General features: G+C 53.3%; 1 protein-coding gene across 6 annotated transcripts in view; it reads left to right on the top strand.

The window, feature by feature from the left end:
- ITSN1 (intersectin 1) overlaps positions 1 to 21,031 on the top strand; it is a 177,139-nt gene extending 156,108 nt beyond the window's left edge. For 5 of the 6 annotated variants that reach the window (XM_054700299.1, XM_054700298.1, XM_054700300.1 and 2 more), the window contains 10 exons: positions 25 to 131; positions 4,483 to 4,666; positions 6,250 to 6,348; positions 7,535 to 7,702; positions 10,159 to 10,371; positions 11,382 to 11,503; positions 12,290 to 12,372; positions 12,699 to 12,782; positions 13,884 to 14,057; positions 15,966 to 21,031. In XM_054700299.1, the coding sequence (XP_054556274.1) occupies positions 25 to 131; positions 4,483 to 4,666; positions 6,250 to 6,348; positions 7,535 to 7,702; positions 10,159 to 10,371; positions 11,382 to 11,503; positions 12,290 to 12,372; positions 12,699 to 12,782; positions 13,884 to 14,057; positions 15,966 to 16,114 (1,383 nt within the window). In that variant the 3' untranslated portion in view covers positions 16,115 to 21,031. Of the gene's footprint in view, positions 1 to 24; positions 132 to 4,482; positions 4,667 to 6,249; positions 6,349 to 7,534; positions 7,703 to 10,158; positions 10,372 to 11,381; positions 11,504 to 12,289; positions 12,373 to 12,698; positions 12,783 to 13,883; positions 14,058 to 15,965 lie in introns of those variants that run through there. The other variant, XM_037524998.2, reaches the window with a different exon arrangement.
- Positions 21,032 to 22,033: the final 1,002 nt, after the last annotated feature.

The following is a 22,033-nucleotide window of genomic DNA, read 5'->3' as shown; positions in this document are numbered from 1 at the left end:
CTGCTTCCTTTTCTGCATCTGTAGATCTTTCAGAAACCCCTGATGGAGTCTGAGCTGCTGACAGAAAAAGAGGGTGCTATGATTTTTGTTAACTGGAAGGAGCTGATTATGTGTAATATCAAGCTACTGAAGTAAGCTGCTCTCTAACCTCGCTGCCTCCCGCTGGCCCCTCGGGCTCCGGGCCGCCCTCCGTGCATGCGCCGCCCTCTTCTCTGCCTTTTCTACTCATTTCCACTCACAGGCACCATTCCTCTTTTTCTGGACCCCCGCCCCCATGTGTCATTCCGGGAGCAAATCTCCTAGGCACCCCGACTCCTGCTTTTCCTGCGGTCCTAGAATTCCCAGCGCTGGCTAACTCTGGCTCCTCATGGCAGGCCGGCTCCATCCGGGGGGTGGGGCACCCCCGCCCCTACCTTCCCGAGACCCGGGTTTCCTTGGGGAGCATTGACAGTCTGGGCCCCTATGTGTGGAAATGGGGAGCCATTCACTGCCGACCTCAGCCGCCCCGCAGAGAGCAGCCTGGGGGCCTTTATGCGGCTTTTACTTCAATTCAGTTAGCAGAGGCCACTGCCGGGCAGGAAAAGACCCCAGGCCCGGAGTTAGGAGACCTGGATGGAGCCCAGCTCACTGCCCTTCCTCTCTGAGCCTCAGTTTCCCCATCTGTAAAAACAAGAGGGTTGGATTAGCTCATCCCAAAGTTTCCAATTTTAAAGAAAACAACGAAATCCGCGCCTGCTGGCTCCTCATCGTCCCGCCGCCTGCTGGAACAGGGGGGCCGCTGCGGCCGCCTGCTGAGGGAGCTGCCAGGAGGGCGGGCCCTGGACCGGGCCCCTTCCTGACCATGAGAGCATGGCGCCCTGTCTAGCGGGGCCCCGGCCTTGTCCTGAGAGTCGGTGCAGGCTTCCCCTCGAGTGAGCAGGAGTCGAGAGTGGCTGGAGGACTGAAGGGGGTGTGAGGGGACGTGGCCTCTGCTCCCGTGGACAGTCAGATGACCCGGGCGGGGGCCTGTAGACGAGCATTTCCACTGTCCACAAGCACTTTGCTCTGGAGGCTTCTGCCTTTAGGCCGGCAGCTCCTGCGGCTGCCCACCTGCTGTGTGCTCCCGAGCCAGTCCCTCACCTCCCCCCCAGCTGGTGTCTGGTCATGGTCCGGGTGGGGGTGCCAGCAGCCCCCCCCCCAGCTTGTGTTTAGGGGCAGGAGCATCTGGCCCGCAGTGAGAGCTGGGCCTGTGTCTGGGACGCTGTGCTCCCGCCCTCCTTGGAGAGAGGCGCCCTGGCCCCTGCGGGCGAGGGGTGTGAGCCCCAACCTGCAGGCACTGGCCCTCAGGGTGGGAGACAGTTGTTTCCAAACCGGTAGAGGGTTCTGTGTGGCAAACGTGTCTACCAGGGAAACCCCTTAGCTGAGGCATCGCGGGAGGAGGGGGTCAGGCGTGTCTGACATTCCCAACCGCGGCCCCTCGGGGCTGCTCGCCTGAGGGAAACAGGTGCCTGGGCTCTGGGCTCTGTGTCCGTCTCACCTTCCTCCTGCTCCTGGGGGCAGGGGGAGAAGCAGCCCTGCCGGGGCTCTGAGGGCCAGGCCTGCGCCCGTGGCATCTTCCTCCCTGAGCTCCGTGCTCCACAGCAGCCCAGCGGCGCCCAGAGTGGTTGCCTGAGGTCGCACAGAAGGCGAGTCGGGTGCTCCCAGGTTGCTCTGGGGATGACGTCCAGGGTCCCGCTGGGGGTTCCACCACCCTGGCGGATGCCAAGCATGGGGAGCTGGAAGCAGCCTCCCGGGTGTTCACCCGACCGCTGCGCTTCTGACTTGCCTGGCGCTCGGAGGAGCAAGGGGCCGAGGAGCACTCAGGCTCGCTCTCGCGGGTGCACGGTGCTCCCGCCCCATCAGGGTCCCCCGGCCTCTGTCCTCCCATGACCTGACTCGGGAGCTGCTGATGTCTCCATCTTCCAGATCAAATACCTCTGCTTACAGTGGCCGCTGGGGACCTTTCTGCTTTCTTTTCAACATCTTGTTAGGAGTGATTTCAAACACGCAGGAGAGCGGGAAGCGGGCAGCTCAGCGTCCTCGCTGCAGGCTGCGCCATCCCCACCGCGCTCCTCCCTCGCTGGGCTGACTTAGCTTCTTCATGCAAAGGGCCGTGGCGGGGCTGGCCTGGAAGAGGGAGGCAGTTTTGGAGAAAGAGCTTAAGGCCATGTCCCTGGGAGACTGCGATGAGCAGCCACCAGTGTCTGCCACCCTGTCAAGATCTAGCGAGAACTCCTCCTGCACACGTGTGTGTGTGTGTGTGTGTGTGTGTGTGTGTATAGGGGGCACCTCGGAGTCATCAAACAGATGAATACACAGAATAGAGTGAAAATAAAACAGGCTTCCTACTCACGGTCCCCGGGCTGGGGCTAGGAGCCCGCGGTGAGCTCTGTTACTGGCGAGCAGGGAGCTGAGAAATTTGCTTTTAATAAGCAGACTAGGGCAGAAAGATCTAGAACCTTTAAAGTTAAGAGCCAGGTGCAGGCCCCCAGGGGTAGCTGTGAGACGTGAGAGCAGACGTGAGGTGGGACCGCGGGGTCCCAGGTGCTGGTTTTCTAGCCAGATCCTGCCTCCTTCCTTGAACACACACACACACACACACACACACACACACATTCTCAAAGTTTTCTTAATATAAAATATTTGGCTTACCTTCTTTTTCATGTAAGAAAATAGACACCGTGTTTTTTAGGCTTAATGAACTTTATTTTACCTGTAGACTCGGGGGCGTACATGGTCTCTTTACAAGAAAAGTCATGAGTGGCAGACTCTGCTCTCCTGTCAAAGACGTCTTCCGCGGGATCGTATGGTCCAGCTCATCCACGGCTGTTTCAGACGACCTGCTGATAAAACCACACTGGGGTGATAAAAACACCCCAGGCAGCCAGTGCTGACTTGGGCACCCCTCCACACAGGCCTGCCGGAATTGCCAGTTGCTCAGCCCACGTAACTTATTGGCCCTGAGGTTTTTCTTCTTGTCTTGCTCACCCAGTGCAAGGGGTTTTTTTTCTCCTTTAGCCAAAAAATGTAGGAGAAGGTAAATGATCTAAAAACTTCAAGGCCCAATGCTAGTATTACACAGCCTCCTTGGAATTCTAGGACCCTGCCCACGCTGCACGGGCTTCTCCGACTTGGCCATGAACAGTCAAAGGAATTCATGGTGGCATCCTTTCAGCCTTACGTGGAACACCATTATGTTCCATCCATCCATCTGTCCATCCATCTGTCCATCCATCTATTCATCCATCTTTCTATCCATCTATACATCCATCTGTCCTCTCATCCATCCATCCACCCACCCACCCACCCATCCATCAGTCCAGCTACCCATGGTGACTAGCGTAGGCAGAGCACTGGTAGGCTGTGGCCCTGCTGTCATAGTACATTTCTCTCCTTGCCATGTAGGATCTCAGTGCCATGCCCTCCCCTAGATGCTGGCATTGGGAGCTCACATATTAGAGCTGGAAGATGGGGTGGGGGGTTTGCACCATCCTGGCTGTGGTAACCCTGAGCTCTCAGTCTGCTGCTGGACCCAAACACTTCCCATCCCGCCAGTTCCTTTTCAGCCCCTTGGATACAATAGTTTGGGGTTCCGTGGCCTTCATCGGACAATAAGCTTCTCCTGTCAGACTCCTTAATCCGGTCAACTCCAGACTGGCCACCACAAGGCAGCCGTGAAACATTGCCCATACCTGCTTTGGGGAACACAGTGGGCTTCTTGTTCTGTGCCAGTTGATTTACCATCTCAAATATGTTGTTTAGTCTGAAGATGAGCCTCCGTGTGCCCTGGCGCTGGAAACAGTCTCTGGGGCCCTACAAGCTCTCCCCGCAGACAATCCCTAAAGCGGGCATCATCTCAGGGATCCTGCCTGAGTTATTAAAGAAAGGATTCCATATGTCTTCATAAGAAAAAAACTTGTTTTTTCATGCTGGGTCAGGCAAAGATTTTTTTTAGGATTATTTTTATTTATTTATACATACAAGACTTGGGGTACAGGCCAGAGGTGCAGGGCAGGGGTTGGGAGAGGATTCACCAGAGACAGATTGGGGAGCAGAACAGGTGGATCTACTGAAACACGCTGCTGAGGGGAGCAGCGGGGAGACAGGAGAGGTCTGCTGCACCATGTGGGTAGCTCCCTGGCCGGCTGGGGATTGAACTCGTGCTTCAGTGGCTGCGGACAGCTTCGTAGTGCGGTGTTTAACCCTTTGTGCCACCAGGGAGGTCTCCCAGGCAAAGATATTTTTAAAGTTATTCTTGAGAGCAACAAATGCCCATCATGCCAAGGAAAATGCCCCGGGACACCTCCCGTGGTCCTGTTCCCACTCCTGCCCGTTCCTTGTCTCCCGCATAGATGCTGTAGTGGCCCTGGGGTGGCACCCCACACACGCTCTGTCCTGTACCACCTTGATGGGCACAGGTCTCTAGCGGGGCGGGAGGCAGCTCACTGTGGTGTCTCTGTGCAGGGCACTGAGAGTTCGCAAGAAGATGTCTGGGGAGAAGATGCCTGTGAAGATGATCGGGGACATCCTGACCGCCCAGCTGCCGCACATGCAGCCCTACATCCGCTTCTGCAGCTGCCAGCTCAACGGGGCCGCCCTGATCCAGCAGAAGACCGACGAGGCTCCGGACTTCAAGGAGTTCGTCAAAGTAAGGACCCTGGCAGAGCCCCAGCAGCCAGCTTCAGCCAGTGGGGTGCCTGGGGGGCCAATTCAGAAGCCAGCAAGCCTGTTTCTGCTGCAGGCCAACAGGACCTGGGGCCGGGCCCAAGGACAGGGGCCTGACCCCTGCTGGCAGGCGTGTTTGTGGCCAAGGGCTGGGTGTGGAGGGCGGGCCAGCCCTTGCCCCGGAGCCTTGACATGTTTGTTGTTAAGGTGTTCGTGGTATTATTGGGATGCAGGTTTAAATCTTCCACCTGGTTGGCTGGGAAGGGCTGGTGGGTCACAGCCCTCCTGTTCTGTTTAGCCTGAGCACTGCCTGTTCTCTGCAGAGGGCAGGGTGCCCCACGCAGCCCTCGGTTCCCTTCCCAGTTGGTTCTCCTGGATGGGCTCAGCTTCTAGGCAATCCCTGGGGTGGGGTGAGGGTGTGGGCCTGGCCTGGCCTCTGCCTTAGGAGATTTTGGGGGTCTGGAGAGCCATGAGTACCCCAAGGGACATTTAGGAAGGTTGACCCATGGGGCTGGCCAGGAGGGGTCCCTGCAGGCCAAACCAGCCCCCTCAAATGACTCCCACCTCTCCCGGAGGAAAAAAATAGGAAGAGAGTAAAGTAACTTTTACCTAACAGGCACATTTTAATGAATAGGCAGCAAGATGGTGATGGTGATGATGGTGATTGTGATGATGATGATGATATGGTGATGATGGTGGTGATGATGATGACATGGTGATGATGGTGATGGTGACGGTGATGATGATGATGTGGCGATGATGCTGATAGTGGTGATGATGATGATGTGGTGATGATACTGATGGTGGTGATGATGATGATGTGGTGATGATGCTGATGGTGGTGATGATGATGATGTGGTGATGATGCTGATGGTGGTGATGATGATGATATGGTGATGATGATGATGGTGACGGTGATGATGATGATGATATGGTGATGATGCTGATGGTGATGGTGGTGATGATGATGATATGGTGATGATGCTGATGGTGGTGATGATGATGATGATATGGTGATGGTGGTGATGATGATGATATGGTGATGATGCTGATGGTGGTGATGATGATGATATGGTGATGATGCTGATGGTGGTGATGATGGTGATGATATGGTGATGGTGGTGATGATGATGGTGATGAAGATGCATCTTTGCACCACAGGCATTTGGGGGGCAATAATCGTGCTTGCTGAGTCATCATCCTGGGGTAAAAGTGCCACCTCCTTTTGGTGACACCTGTAGCTGTCCTCTCCATCCCTCTTCTCAATGGAAAATGCCTTGGCTTGCTAACCAATGAATGGGGTTCTCTAGAGTCATTCTAAGCAGGAAACGGGACTCAGTGGGATGGGATGAAGGGCAGGGGCTGTGCTGCCAGGTGTCGCCCCCCTGGGGTTTCAGCCCAGGCCCCCCGGCAGGATGAGCTCATCATCACTGGATGCGCTTGAGCTTAGCCTGGCCAGGGCAGGGGACTTGCGGCTCCTCCTCCCCTCCTGCCCTCCTCCCTTTCTCCTTTACTCCTCCCCTCCTTAAGATTTCATAAGAACATTAAAAAAAAATCTCATTTCAGAGGTTGGCCATGGACCCTCGGTGCAAAGGGATGCCCCTCTCTAGTTTTATACTGAAGCCCATGCAGCGGGTCACCAGATACCCCCTGATCATTAAAAATGTGAGTACTGTCTTGCCTCTCCAAGCAGAGGCCTGCTTCCTCAGCCCTGCGGGGCCGCGTCATGGCCAGCTCCCCGGCCAACACCCCTGGTGTCTGTTGTGCGGAAGTCACGTACCAACAGGCTATTAAACGCTTGTGCTTGGTGAGACAGAAAGAAGAGTCATATTACACCACCTGCCCTGGGCGACTCCCACCCCCCAGGTTGGAAAATCAGAACAGGCAGATGTACTGAAATCCACTGCTGAGGGGAGCAGCGGGCGAGGCAGGAGAGGTCTGCTGAGCCATGTGGGTCAGCTTCCTGGCCAGGGATCAAACTCATGCCGCAATGGCTGCAGATAGCTTCACAGTGCTGCGTCTTAACACTTTGCGCCACCAGGGAGGGCCCTATGTCTTGATTTTCTTAGCAAGAAATAAATGTCACTCAGAACACCATGTGAGACCTTTAGTGCTGATACTAGGTGATCGTTTTTTTCTGCTGTGACTTCAAGAAAATCAATGCCAAAGAAAAAGGGAAAAAATTAGAGTTTGGTGGTACCCACCTGTAAAATGAGTGAACAGATTCAGGAACCTTCCGAGCCCATAGGAGGTCACCACAGAGAGGCAGCGTCTGGAGAGGGATTTCGGACCTGGGTCCTTAGATGGAGAATTTTTGCTGCTATTGCCTCTGGGGCTGTCAAGGGCAGAGGCAGGAAATGTAAGTGTATGTCTGTCCCCCCCGCCACACACACACATGCGCACACATCTATGTTCGTGCAGATTTACAGGTATTCCTCGAGCAGCCTATGTCTGTTAATGTACACGTCGAGTTCACAGTGACCCTCCAATTGAAATCCAATACTACAGAATTTATTCTCAGCTTCCCTGTTCCTACACTTATCACTCCCTACTCTGTGTAGTTGTGCATGGACTCAGGAAAGAGACATTCTCTAGGGAGAAACCCATGTAGATGCATTACTGCCCTTGCTGTAGGCAATGCCCTCCTGCACCCCAAGAATAAATGATGTAGCACCCCCTGACCCCCAAGGGTACCCCACGAGGCATGGTCAGCTAAGTCACTGCCACAGTGAGTGCTCGGAGCGGCTCAGGAAGGACCAGGTCACCCCTGCCTCTGCTGGGCCCCTGCTGCGGGGTGGTCCACCCCAGCCCCCCTGCACTACCTGAGGCTGTTGTCTTCTGTCCTCTGCAGATTCTAGAAAACACCCCTGAAAACCACCCTGACCACAGCCACTTGAAGCACGCGCTGGAGAAGGCGGAGGAGCTGTGTTCCCAGGTGAACGAAGGTGTGCGGGAGAAGGAGAACTCGGACCGGCTGGAGTGGATTCAGGCCCACGTGCAGTGTGAGGGCCTGTCTGAGGTAGCGCCTGTGGAGGGGTGGGGGGTCCCCCAGCTGGGCCTCAGCAGCCAGCCTGAGGGGAGACGAGATCTCAGCCTCATCTTCCTCTCCACCTCAGCTTCTACTTCTTGCTGTGGTTGCTTGCCACCTGCTATGTAATCCAGCCATTGAGTATTTTATTTTGATGAGCATTGACCCTTGAACAGCACGGGCTTGAGCTGCCCAGCCTCACTGACCTACAGATATTCTCGCAATTCAAATGTTGTAAATGTATGATATTGATACAGTCCACTGCTATAAACCAATTTCTTTAAGATTTTCTTTTTTTTTTTAAGATTTATTTATTTATGCATACAAGAGCTGGGGTACAGGCCAGAGGTGTGGGGGGTGAGAGGATCCACCAGAGACAGAGCAGGGAACAGAACAGGCAGACTGAGTGAAATACACTGCTGAGGGGAGCAGCGGGTGAGACAGGAGAGGTCTGCTGCGCCATGTGGGTAGCTCCCTGGCCGGCCGGGGATTGAACTCGTGCTGCAGAGGCTGCAGACAGCTTCATAGTGCGGTGCTTAGCCCCTTGCGCCACCAGGGAGGCCCACTTTATGATTTTCTTAATAACATTTTCTTTTCTCTAGCTTACTTTAAGAGTAAACAGATAACACATATACGAAATATGTGTGTTGACTGTTTGCATTGTGTGTAAGGCTTCCCGCTGCAGGTTATTAGTTGTTATAAATTATTTGCTAATTTTTGACTAGAAGGGGCGCAGGAGCCCCTGACCCCGTGTTGTTCAAGGTCAGCTGTGTTCTTGTTTCCACTTCCAGCACATCTATTTATTTTCTCAAACCTGCTGCTTTCTTTCTTGTGTCTTTCTCCTAGCACAGTGTTTCTTTCTTGCATGTTTTTTCTTGTGATTTAAGCATATTCCTGTACATTTCAAATCTGATCATTCCAGTGTGGAAAGCTGTGGCTCCCACGCATGTGTGTCCCACCCGCTGGCTCTTTGTTTCTTTATATTCCACCTGCAAGTGAAATCACATTGTCTTTGTCCATATGCTTTAGTTCACTTAGTGCAATGCCTTCAAGGTCCTTCTGTGTTGTCACAAATGGCCAGAGTTCATCTTTTTTGTTGTTGTTAAAGATTTATTTATTTATGCACACAAGAGCTGGGGTACAGGCCAGAGATATGGGGGGTGAGAGGATTCACCAGAGCCAGAGTGGGGAACAGAACAGGCAGACTGACTGAAATCCACTGCTGAGGGGAGCAGCAGAGAGAGAGGAGAGGTCTGCTGCACCGTGTGGGTCAGCTCCCTGGCTGGTGATTGAACTCATACTGCAGTGACTGCTGAGTTAAGTGGTTAAGTGCTGAGACTTAACCACTTGTGCCACCAAATGGTTTCATCTTTTTGATTGCTGAGTAATATTCTGTTATCTATACACACCACATCTTCGTTATCCACACTCACTGTCTTTGGGCACTTAGCTTGTTCCATCACTGGGCTGTTGTGAATAGTGTTGCAGTGAACATAGGAGTGCAGAGACCCCTTCACATTAGTGTTTGGATTGATCCTTAGAGGTGGGACAGCTGGATCATACAATGGTTCTAGTTAATTTTTTTGAGGGGCCTCCCCAGTGGTGCAGCGGTTGAGTGCTGGGTTGCAAAGCTGCCGGCAGCCTCTGCGGCGCGGGTTCGATCCCCGGCTGCTCCCCGGCCACCGGAGGAGGGCCCCACATGGCGCGCAGACCTCTCCTGCCGCCCGCCGCTCCCCTCAGCAGTGTACTTCGGTCCTTCTGCCTGCTCTGCTCCCCGCTCTGGCTCTGGTGAATTCTCTCACCCTCCCGCGCTTCTGACTGTACCCAGTGCTTGTATAAACAAACAAACAAACAAATAAATAAATGAATAAAATACATGCCTCTTTAAAAATAAATAAATAAATATTTTTTTTTGAGGAACTTCCATACTGTTGTCCACAGTGGCTGCACCAATTTACATTCCCACTCACAGTGAATGAGGGCTCCCTTTTGCTGCACCCTTGCTAATACTTGTTTCATTATTTATTCATCTATTGGTCAATTATTTATTTATGCCATTCTCAAAATATGAGGTGCATTTCCCTAATAATAATGATGATGGACATTTTATCATGTACCTGCTGGCCCTCCACACGTGTATTCATGCAATGGGGGGTCTTGTCTTCTTCCAGTAATGACAGGGAGAAGAACAAGCATCACCCTGAGACACTAGCAGACCCTGAGGGTAGGAGCACTAGGAATGATGCCCAAACTCGTCTTGGTGCTCAGAACCCCAGGGACCCAATCCAGGGCTTCTGGGATGTGAAAGGCACTGCCTGGAATCTTCAGTCTTTAAGTGTCAGATGCAGACCAGACCCCAGGGAAGCCCAAGCTTCCAGATCAGAGAAACACACATCAAATCGACCTCCCTTCATCACCTCTCCTTGGCTTTTGTTTTCCTTTCTCAGCAACTTGTGTTCAACTCGGTGACCAACTGCCTAGGTCCACGCAAGTTTCTGCACAGCGGGAAGCTCTACAAGGCCAAGAGCAACAAGGAGCTGTATGGCTTCCTCTTCAACGACTTCCTCCTGCTCACCCAGATCATCAAGCCCCTGGGCTCCTCTGGCACCGACAAAGTCTTCAGCCCCAAATCCAACCTGCAGTATAAAATGTACAAAACTGTAAGTGTGAGTCCAGATTGCCATGTCAGGGCTGGTGTTTTGAGGAGAAGAGAGTTTCCAGGAGGCGCCAGATCACCCGCAGGGCCTGGGGACTGTGGTGTGGAGGAGCAGACAAAGGGGGTGAGCCAGGATTTAGGGAGCCCGCGGGGAGGGTGACCAGATCCCAGGGACTGGATCCCAGTGACCGCAGCTCAGTTACATCATGAAAGCAACGAGGTTCCATTCGCTTGATGGAACATCTAGGAGCTTCTATGTGCTGCTGAGGGGCCCCCCTGCTGTGAGCAAGGCCTCCCTTCTCTGTAGAGGCTCATGGCCAAGCGGGCAGGTGAGGCCGGCGTGGGAAGCCTGGGGCCAGGGCTCGAGCGGCCACCTTCGGACCTCCTCGGAGCACTCCCCAAGGGCAGCTGGGGAACGCGCGCGTGCTCGCCTTTCCAGCACCGAGCCGTCTAAACGCGGGCGCTCGAGGGCTTCCCTAGGTGTCAGTCTGTCTGTCTGCTCCTGTGCTCTCTGTCTGTCTGCTCCTGCTGGCGTGGCTGGGCTCGTGTGTCTTCATGTCACAGGATATTGTTGTTCGTAATTTGTCTCTATGGGGATGTTTTCACGGAATTTTTTCGGAAGCAGCAGTTAGCCTTATTTTGGGAAAAGAGAACACGGAGATTGATGCTGGCAACTTCGTAGGAAAATCTTTGGAGGGAATTGCTTGGTGGTAAATGGATAGAGTTTGCTGATTCGGGTTTGCAAAGGGGGAAAGAGAGGCCGGTTGTCCCGCGGCAACTGTGAATATGAACCGCAGCGGCAGGGCGGGAGTCCAGAGCGGTAATTTGCAGTACATGAAAGTTGGTATTAATGTAGAATCATTACTCTGGTGGAGTTTACTGGAACCCCCCCCCCTACACACACACACTCAGTTTTCTGGACCTTATAAACACATCAGCACACACGCATTCATGGTTTGCTGGAACACCGAGTTACCCAGTCTGGTTTTGTGATGCCTGTGCCTTATTTTTCAGCCTATTTTCCTAAACGAGGTTCTAGTAAAATTACCCACCGACCCGTCTGGGGACGAGCCCATCTTCCACATTTCCCACATTGACCGAGTCTACACCCTGCGAGCCGAAAGCATAAACGAAAGGTAAGACCAGCCCTGTCCCTGCCCTGGGCCGCCGGCTGCCGTCGGTGTAGACACACGCAAGGTGTGGAATTGACCAGCAGGCCCCAACCTCTCCCAGCTGCGTGGGGTGGATGCGGAAGGGTGAGACTTCTTCCTGCAGCCTCTCAGGAGCCGGGCACATCTGGGGATGAGCCCATCTTTCACATTTCCCCACGCCCGGCCCACTCAGCTGGTTCCTGGCCAGGTGTCCTGGGCTCCAGGGCTGCGGGTGTCTTGCTTCAGTTTTGTCTTCGAGACCCTGCTCTGCAGCCAGGTGAAATCAATTGTTTCCTGAAGGGTGATCTTGACCCAAAGTAAAGCACATTCCCCCACCAGCATTTGTGCCAAGCAAGAAACTGGCCAAAGCTACTGCGTTCGTGCTTCCAGGGCTAACCCTGGTGAAAGCCGCACAGCCGAGGGTGCCTGCTGGCTGGTGCCGGCGTCCCTGCCTGGGAGAGGGCCTGGCCTCCCTGGGGTGGCTCCTGAGAGATGGTCCTGGCTTCCCGGGCACGGACAGCTGTGTGCTCACTCCCTCCGGCGTCGCCTTTGTCCCCAACTGTCCCCTGGACACAGAGGCGGGTCTGAACACACCTGCAGACGGACCCCTTCTGCTTTCTCAGTCGCGGTGCCTGATAGAAAACTGGACTCACCCGAGTGTTCGTTGCTAAAAGCAAGCGGGCGATGTGGAGTCCCGGGGCCGGGATTCAAGCCACCCTGAAGGCTTCTCCTGAGTTCTGTCGGGCACCTTTCTGTCTTTTCCTTCCCAAGGACTGCCTGGGTGCAGAAAATCAAAGCCGCTTCTGAACTCTACATAGAGACGGAGAAAAAGAAGCGGGAGAAGGCGTACCTGGGTAATGCATTGCTCGGCGGCGTGGATGGTGGTTCCTGCAAAGCTGGGGCGCAGCGCCCTGTGGTTGGGCTCAGGATTCTTAGAGCTGGAACATGGGCCTGGAGGTAGAGGAGAGGTCTGAGAAGGGGCGGAGGCGGGGGGTGAGGGAGAGCGGGGTGCAGATGAGGGACGGAGGGCCCATCCAGGAGCAAGGAGGCCAGGGTTCAGGGAGAGGGGGGAGCAGGGGTCTGGCCCGGGGCAGGTAGGAGACGTGATCAGAGGCGGCCAGGCAGGGCCAGAGAGCACAGTCCGTGTAACCCCCCTGTGCTGTTCTCCCTGCCCTCCCAGTCCGTTCCCAAAGGGCCACAGGCATTGGAAGGTTGATGGTGAACGTTGTGGAAGGCATTGAGCTGAAGCCCTGCCGCTCGCACGGTAAGGCCCCGCGGAGCACGCTGGGGTGGAGAAGCCCCTTGGCCTGCCCGCCCCCCAGCTTTACACGAGGCGCTAGTTCCGCCATCCTGAATTCCTCCCAGCATGGATTATTCTAGCACTTGTTAAAAACCAAGAGTTAATTTTTTTTTTAATCCTTTCCACCGTCTTGCTTTTCGGTGTCACCTTTCACAGCGGGCACCAGGCCTCCGAAGGCGAGAGCCGGGAGCTGGGGGCTGGTGGAGGCCCCCTGGGTGCCCACCCTTCTCAGGATTTGTTCCATACGATGCTAAATTGTGGGTGGTTTTTTTTTTTTTTTTGGTAAGGCATGGTCTTCATCTTTTGTTTTTTTATAATAAATTTTATTTTTATATTCCCCATACAATTGCAACCCCCTTATTTTGACCCCAATCCCTCCCCTCCCCGCCCCCCACCCCCATAGAGTGTCTCTGGTTTATAGTTTTTTGTTGATTTTGATTTTCACTTTCTTATAGTTATTCATTTTCCTGGTCCCTTATTTAAGTTTTCTAGATTCCTGCTATGAGTGAGACCATCCGGTATTTTTCTTTTTCTTTCTGGCTTATTTCGCTGAGCATGATCCCTTCCAGCGCCATCCATGTTGCTGCAAATGGCATGTGTTTATCTTTTTTGAATGCTGAGTAATATTCCATGGTATATATGTACCACATCTTCTTGATCCAGTCATCTATTTTTGGGCATTTGGGTTGTTTCCAAAGCTTAGCTATTGTCAACAGAGCTGCTATAAACATAGGGGTGCAGGTGCTCTTTGGAATTGATGTTTCTGTGTCCTTTGGGTAAATACCTAGGAGTGGAATTGCTGGATCGTATGGAAGCTCTATGTTTAGTAGGTCCAGAAATCTCCACACAGCTCTCCATAGTGGTTGGACCAGTTTGCACTCCCACCAGCAGTGCAAGAGAGTTCCTTTTTCTCCACACTGTGGGTGTTTTTTTGCCTGGATCCTTCATTTTGTGTCACGTATTAAGTGTGGCAATGGGGGGATGGGATTGAGGGGCTTGGGGGTCTCATGCATGGCCAGGAGAGCCTGTGGCCAGGCAGGGGTCACCCGGCTCTGTTCGCCGCAGGGAAGAGTAACCCGTACTGCGAGGTGACCATGGGCTCCCAGTGTCACATCACCAAGACCATCCAGGACACTCTGAACCCTAAGTGGAACTCCAACTGCCAGTTCTTCATCAAAGACCTGGAGCAGGAGGTTCTCTGCATCACCGTGTTTGAGAGGGACCAGTTCTCTCCGGACGGTGAGTAGCACACCTGCCCCGGAGCCTCCCCCTTCCCTGCCGCTCGGCCTTCGTGGGCCCGTGTTTTTGATCTGGGAACTTGGCTCCCAGAATCCCCTGGGCTTCCAGGGGGCTGAGGTTGGCAAAGGACCAGCTTTGCCTCCCCTCAAAGGGAACCCTTGCCGGTCCCCGATCTCAGAGAAGGGGGCACTGATTAGTCCAGCTGGTTGAGGCAAAAAGTGGGGCCCTGTTCTTCCCCCGAAGCAGGTGACTCTGAATAAGGAGGCATAAGGACCCTCAGTCCTTTTGTCTTTGACCAAGAGTCACGGTCGCAGGGGATGAAACTGGTCAGATGAGCCAGGAAAATGTTAGCCCATAGCAGGGCGAGGACTCAGCCCTTGGGGTGGCCTTCCTGGCCTGCCAAAGGGATGGGGTTGTGTTGGGTGCATCATTCCTTCAGACAGCTTTCTGCTCCTGCCTTGAGCCGGGAGAGGACAGGTCTGGCCAACAATTGTGGGGAATTGTTGCTGAAAGTGTGTTTAAAGATTATGGTCAGAGAAGGATAATCGAGCGCTTGGGCGAGGGTCTAGTGAGCGGCGGACCGTGCAAGGCTCACGCAGCTCCCCCGGGCCTCTGTCTTGGCGGCTTTTGTAAGATGCGTCTCGCAGTGATTTGGGTGCTGCTGGTCACTGACCCGTCACCTGCCTGGCTCCGTGCTGGACTGCAGCCAGGGCAGTTTGACTGGCAGGCGAGTCTAGACTCTCACCGCTGTGTCGGGAGGTCAGTTGTTCTTCTGGTGAGTAAAGGTTTGAGGTTGGATTGGCTGTTTCTTTTATTTATTTATTTATTTATTTATTTATTTATTTATTTATCTATTTATTTATTTATTTATTTATCTATTCTTTAAATGATGAAGTAACTTGACACACTGATGATTCCTCTAAGGGGTAAGTTGAAAATCCTAGTGTTGCTTTGACATTAGCGATCACTTCTAACAAATGAGAATTGGAGCAAAAGAAACCTGGCTCCATCCACATTAGAAACAAGCCCAGGTTCGACAAGGGAGCCTGGAAAGAGGCTGTTTCCTATGCAGGAGCCCCTGGGTCAGCCACGCCAAAACCTCCTGTGTGTGCACCAGGGGCGGAAGCATCGGTCTTTGCATAGCGTTTAAAAAAGGTTCGAATACAGGCACAGCCATTCCCATGCTCAGTATTTGATTAATAAAAGTGGTGTTGAGGTTGCTCTGGGCGCCTTGCTGGAGGTCTGCGGCCCCTTTTCTTTTCACTCCATCCCGTCTCTCCCTCTGTCCCTCCTCCCTCTTAGCCCCAGAGCCCTCATTTACTTATTCAGGTTCCTAGTGTTTGCAGGCATTTGGCTTTGTCGGGTCATCTGCTGTGCAAATGTACTTGTCTTTGTCATTCTGCCTGGGCTGACCGCCTGTCATCCCCCCGCGCCCCCTCCACGTTGCTGTAAAAGGCCGCGTTTCGTCTTTCCTGCTGGCTGAATGGTAGCCACAGCGAGGAGAGACCGTGTCTTGTGATCCAGGCCTCCACTGTGGGCCCCTGGGCTGCCTCCACGCCCAGCTATTGCCGACATTGTGGAGTGTGTAGAGTTTTTGCATGGATGCTGCCACATCTCCGGCTCGACGCCCAGGAGTGGGGTGCTGGGCCACGCAGTGGCAGCACTTTGAGTTTTTTAAAGATGAACCCGGATCGCCTTCCCTAATGGCTGCACCGCCCACATCTTTCATGCCATGTAAAAAGTGTGCTCGGTCATGGTCGCGTGTGGATTCCCGAAAACGGACCCGGTCCCCTGCAGGAAGAAGGAAAAGTACAGAAGTAGTTCACTGGGGCCTTCCCAGCGAGCCCGAGACCTGTCCGGAAGAGAAGGCATTCCCGCCCTGAGCAGGTCTGTCTGTTCTCCTTTCAGATTTCTTGGGCAGGACGGAGATCCGCGTGGCCGACATCAAGAAGGACCAGGGTTCCAAGGGCCCGGTGACCAAGTGTCTCCTGCTGCACGAGGTCCCCACGGGCGAGATTGTGGTCCGTTTGGACCTGCAGTTGTTTGATGAGCCCTAGGGGAGCCGGAGGCGCTCGGCAGTCCCAGCCCCGGGCGGGTCTGTCTGCAGGTGTGGCCGCTTGTCTAAGATCGGCATCCCGTGTCTGGCCACAGGGCGACTGGACAGCGCAGACAGGCCTCTCGGAGCTTCCAGGAATCACTCTCGACAATCCACCCTCCGCCCTGATGACTTCCCGCGTTCAGAGACAAAGCTGTGTTTTCCTTTGTGTCCGTTGCTGGTCTCCTCACAGTTTCTGGGCTTCCGCTGGGAGCCTGGCCTACCCGGGGCTGGAGAACTGGGGCTGGTTATTGTACAATAGACTTACAAATGCAATGTCTGTATTTTTGAGCTCTCATGTTACCCTCCTATTTCTTACCTCTCCCAGCCCCACAGGTCAGCCCTTTGACCTCGGAGGCCCAGTTCTTCGTGTGTTTAGGACACAGGTGATGATCCAGTCATTGCTTCAGAATCTCATCCCCCTGCTGGGGCCTTATGAGACCCGCTGGCCTGGTGTGGACCCTCCGGGAGATGGTCTCTGGATCAGGCCCTGCGCTAGCTCTTGGAGTTGCTGGTCTGTGGAAGATTCCAGCAGGTGTTTTGTCAGAGCCATCCCAGTCCCTTCTTGGTCTTTTATTGATAGATGTCAATGCAAACAGTCACTGAGTACCCTGGGGTGATGCAGTCAGGACTCCCAGCATACCTGGGAGATGATTGGGGGGCCTGTTATCCACACTTTACTGGATCAGATCACCGTGAGTCACCCCAAGGATATTTCACCACAGGACTGGGTCCTGGTGGCCAGCCCAGGTGGAAAATCCTTTGGTCTGGGGGTCCTGTGCTGTTTATGGTGGCAACCAGCTCTGAGCCTGTTTTTGCATGAGCGAGCCTGGCTCAAGTGAGGTTCCTGAGTGTCCCGAAAGTTTTCAGGGGCTGTCTTTGGTACTGTCCCCCCCCCCGAAAGACTCCCCAAGTTGTGAAAAGGAAGAGTGACAATCTGGATGTGTGGAAAGCTGTGAAGAAAATCTATTATGGGGTTAGGAGAAGACCCCAGGAGCCGGCAAACCCCATGGGGGTGAGGAAAACCTGAGACTCTTGTCCCTACCCTGCCATACACAAACTACCTGTTGGTCAGGGACACACATATGCTGGTGGCCAGGGTCAGGGGTCACACCACATGCCAAGCTGATTGGTTTGAGTTCTTTGATTTTTTTTCCCTTAAATGCTAGGAGATAGGCTGGTTAACTAGACAATAACTTGATTTGCTAATGAAAAGTGTGGGTTGTCTTTCATTTGCATGTTAGTGTCTCATAATCCCAGTTTGCTGTGGCCATGAAAAGTCCTTTGCATGTTCTCTTGGTAGCGGAGTTTAGCCTTCCTGTGTTTGGTGGTGTTCTCTCTCACCGTAGGTCCTTAGACTTAGGGGTGTAGAAGTGCTTTCTCAATGGTAGCCTCAACACTGAGTAACCACTTTGGAGGAAACTGAATGCACAGTTGCGAGTGCCCATAAGAACCCAGTCCTATTGCAGGCAATTTTTAAAGTGTGTGTGTGTGTGTGTGTGTGTGTGTGTGTGTGTGTTGGAAAGGATAAAAAAGTTTACATTTCATACTTTTAAGAAACACCTTATTATTTATTTATTGATGATAGTGTAGAATTTTTGTATCAAGAACAACAGACATAAGTATTTTTTGAAACAAGCAGATACACCCTTTAGTTAGAAACTTTCAACTCGACCATCTAGACCAAGTTTAACTTCAGACTTGTGTTTGTTTACCCCTATCGAGCAGAAAACCTGGTGAAAATACTTTACGTTTATGTATTTTTTGATGTTGTGAAGATCCTTTTAAATTAAATCTATAAGTAGACATACAAGTCACCACCCTATTTCTATACCCAGTAGTTTGTGCAGTGTGTTCGTGACGGCCATGTCATCCTGGGAGGAAAATAAGTATGAAATGTGTAAGTGGGGTGGTAGCGGGTCACCATTCTGGTCTCTTTCTTTTGTTCCCTCTTTTCTTCGTTGTCTTTCTTCTTCTGTTATTGTTGGACGTCACTGCTCAATGGCGCCATGACAAACATCTTACAGCCCTTCTGCACCTGCTCCCATGTCACCCACACATAGAATCCCATTATGGGGATCTATGTACCTGTAAAAGCAACATGTGAGTCTTTTTTCCCAAGGGACTATCCCTGGGCATCTCAGGGACACTCCTCCAGGGTTGCGAATCTAGATCAATGTCCTTGACCCGACCCGTGTCGTTTCTAATGTGACCAGTGGTACCCAGGGGTGAGTTCGCCTGGCCCTCCAGGGATGGGGGCTGTGAGCTATGACTCAGGAGTCCTGATGGGGGACAGAGGAACGTGGGTGATGCATGGAACCTCCTGCTCTGACCCCTCTTCCTTCACTTCTACCTTTGGGGCTCCATTTCACTGAGAGGAAATGCCCCTTGCCGGTAAGGAATCCGCTGCCCAGCACTTGGCCTTCTCAGCCAAGTGCTTTCCGGGCCACTGCAACTGGCATTCTGAGCTCAGCTTCAGATGCCTTCTCCGCTGGCCACACCGAACCTCCTCTCACCTACGGAGGGTCTGTTCTGCTCCCAGGCGGCTCCCTGAGGACAGGTGCCCTGGGGCTGCCCTTCCTCCTGGCCCAGCTCCCCTTGGCCTCAGTCCTTACCCGGTCCCTCTGGGGTAGGCTTTCCCTGGCTGCCGGGGTCTCCCAGGAGGCAGGTAGAGCATTGTCTCTGTGTCACTCCAGGAGTGCTGTGAGCGTGGGTGGCTTGTTCACACCCAGGCTGGTCTGACTCTGGAAGAGGGACCTTTCTAGGCTAAAGCCACCCGGGACCTTGAGAAACCAGGGTCAATCTTTGAATAACAAGTCCCGAGCTGTTGATGGTGGAGGAGAGGCTGTGCTCCCAGGGGACAACCGAGCGGCCTTACTTTTCTTCTTGGCTTATTGAACAACCTAAGCATGACCCAAGTGTAGGAAAGCAATGGGTTCCATCTGGTTGAAATAGCACTGAGCATAACTGGAAAAAAAATCCCATCAGAAAATGAGCAAATTAGTCACTTGTATTGTCCTGTCTTGGTGACCTGAGGGCCAAGCCCCAGGGGTTCCCTGGGGTGGGAGCAGGTCGGAGCATTAGGTGCTGAAGCACTGGGGATGGATGGTGGCTGATCTGCCCTCCAAGACTGGCCAGGTCACCGTCTCTCCAGGATAGGGCTGGGGCAGCATAAAGCCATTGGCCCCACAGAGCAGAACATTCTAGAATCCCACAGTGGGTGGAGAATGGAGGAGGTGCTTCTTTTTTGGTGAGAAAGTTTGAGATCTTGAAGTATATTTCAGAGTTTGCCATTATTTGATAGGAAGAGAAAAAGACTTCACATTCTCTACTTCAAATGGCTTTTTTCCAATGATTGGGCCTTTTTGATTATAAGAAGAAAATTAGGATTGTGACTGTAACAACTTTAAGAAGTTCCTTTGGAGACAGCAAGTAGGACTTGCTTTATATTATTTTATGCCTCCTTCTCCGTGGGGGCTGGAGGTGAGCTCGACAGCAGACGCGAACGCTTTGACATGGGCACTGGCTGCTCGAGAGGTAGCAGGGTCATTTCAGACCTGCAGTTTGTGTGAGGTTAGAGATGGCTCCAGGTGCACTTGCTTTTCCTTTGTACATCATCCTGTGTCAGAAGTGAGGTGATGAAGACCGACAAGCCTGGAAGCACGTGTGGGCTTAGCTCCTACCACAGAAGCATCATCAGTAGCCAAAGACCAGTGGCAAGGTGAACCCTCATTATGCCCTGAGTGCCCTAAGTGGCATTTGGTAAAATACTAAAACTAACACCTTCTCTTTGCATCAGGGTTGTGAAAGCCAGCCAGGTGCTTCCCCTTTCTGCCAGGAACGGCCCAGGGCAGCTGCCAAGACTCACCTGGCTGTGTCCTGAGCCATGTTTTGTGGGAGCTGCTTGGTATTGTGTAAACATAGATGGAATGTGTATTGTATTTGGAAATCGTCAATTATTTCAACTAAAAGAAAAGAAAGTTCTAGAACTCCTGTTTCCTTACCCTGCATGGTATCAGATCCAGGATATGTTTGCTGGTCATGGGGCTCCATTGAGGTACGTAACCTGCTGTCTTTACATGTCAGAATCTATGCTATAGACACGGACACCTCTTCCACATGCAGGGTAGAAAACACCTGAGCGCTCTGTGCCCAGAAGCATTAGGTCCTGGATGCCAGCACTTTGCAAAGTCTCATCTCTGGGCCCAGCAGCATACTCAGCAGCACTGATGGTGTGTGGCTCATTCAGGGAACCCCATCCCGGGCCTGGGTACCTGTGGGGGCTGCCGTTGTGGCTTTCATGGCCTAGGTATAGATTATTTAGTAACACCTGCTGCTTATAAACATTCATCTGCACCCCCAAATAATTATTTCAGTTACACCCAGATTCAGTCAGTTCCTCCTTTAAAAGGAGCGCTCTTTATTCTGGCCTTGAAAACCAGATCATGCCCCTGTAAGAGTCGCTTTTTTCAATGCTACGTGCGGCTGTCATGTGTCAGGGTAAACCCCCCCACTGTATGTCAGGGTGTTTTGTGAGTCACGTTTTAATAGGATTCTGTTCTGCTTTCTATTCCAGCCTATCGTGTGAGCGTCATCTGAACAGTGTGACTATTTTAGTATTCAGTGCCCACCAAAATAGAACTGCTCAGCAGTGGGCATCCTTAGTCAGCCTTGAGAGAATTCAATGTTTCTCTAAATTTACGGAGAATCACCAGTAACCAGGGTTTCTTTTTACGCTGTGGTAGGAATGCATATTCTTTTTCTTCCAGAAACCTTGGTTTTGTACATTTTTCTTTTAAAAGAATAACATTCCTGTGTGGCTGTGTCTCTAAAACTATGCTCCTTTGCTTTTCTCCTCGTGTATACGCAAATCCCTCCTCTCCAGTCTGTGTCTAAGCAGAAGGGGGTGGAGGGCCAGGCGGGAGGCGCTGAGCAGGGCCAAGGCCGGGCGGCCTTTCAGGACCCAGGCGCGGCTCTTACCCGCCGTCTCCGCCAGGCCGCGCGCGCGGACACGGCCCAGGCCGCGGGCTCCACCTGAGGCCGCTGGGACGTGAGTCTGGGGCTCGTGGGAAGGACCCTGCAGGGGGGCTGAGACCCTGCAGGGCGCGGGGAGGGGTGCGGTGGAAGCTAGAGGAGGGCGAGGGCTGGAGCTCAGCGCCCCCCCGGGGACCTGATGCCACTTTGCCTCTCTGCTGCTGGGCTTGGAGCTGAACTGGGGTCCTCAGCCTGGCCCCTGCTTCGGGGTGACCCTTGAGATGGGGAGTCCAACCACCTCGGGTGTGAGTGAGGTCTCCCCCCTGCGGAGTCCACCGTGGAGCTGGCTGGCCAGGGGTTCTAGACAGGGGTCAGGTCCCCTCCACCCGGCGGCGGGAGAGTCCCCTGGGAGGCTGACTTCTGGGAGGGGAGGCAGAGCTCGTTGTGTGTGTGTGTGTGTGTGTGTGAGTGTGAGTGTGTCTTGTCTGTGTTGTTTGTGTGCTAGTGTGTGTGAGTGGGTGTGTTGTGTGTTAGCATGTGTGTGAGTGTAGGAGCCCCCGTGTGAGAGCGTGCGCCGTGTGTGTTGTGTGTGTGTTGTGTGTGTGTCTGCGTGCACACCAGGGAATGAGCGGCTCTGCGGACTGAACCGGAAACAGGGAGGTGGGGGGCCTGGCCCCGGGTCACCCTCGGGACCTGCTACAGAATGAAAATTCAAAGCTCCTTGTTCAAAATTATAAGGAATTTTGAGGTGGTGCCAGCAGAGACTTCAACCCGAGCGGCCCTCCCAAGTCAGGGTCCCCTGCGCGGGCAGAGGCCGCCCCCCCCTGAGGCCGCCCTGCTCCCACTGTTTTCCGTGGGGGCGCCAAGCGGCGGGCGGTGGCCGCCTCTGCTGGGTGGGAGCCGCCTG

This window comes from Talpa occidentalis, unplaced genomic scaffold (assembly GCF_014898055.3).
Source record: "Talpa occidentalis isolate TD23 unplaced genomic scaffold, MPIMG_talOcc4v2.1 talOcc4.4, whole genome shotgun sequence".
NCBI classification, from domain to species: Eukaryota; Metazoa; Chordata; class Mammalia; order Eulipotyphla; family Talpidae; genus Talpa; species Talpa occidentalis.
The sequence above is the reverse complement of the archived record's forward strand: the minus strand, read 5'-3'. Positions and strand labels throughout refer to the sequence as shown.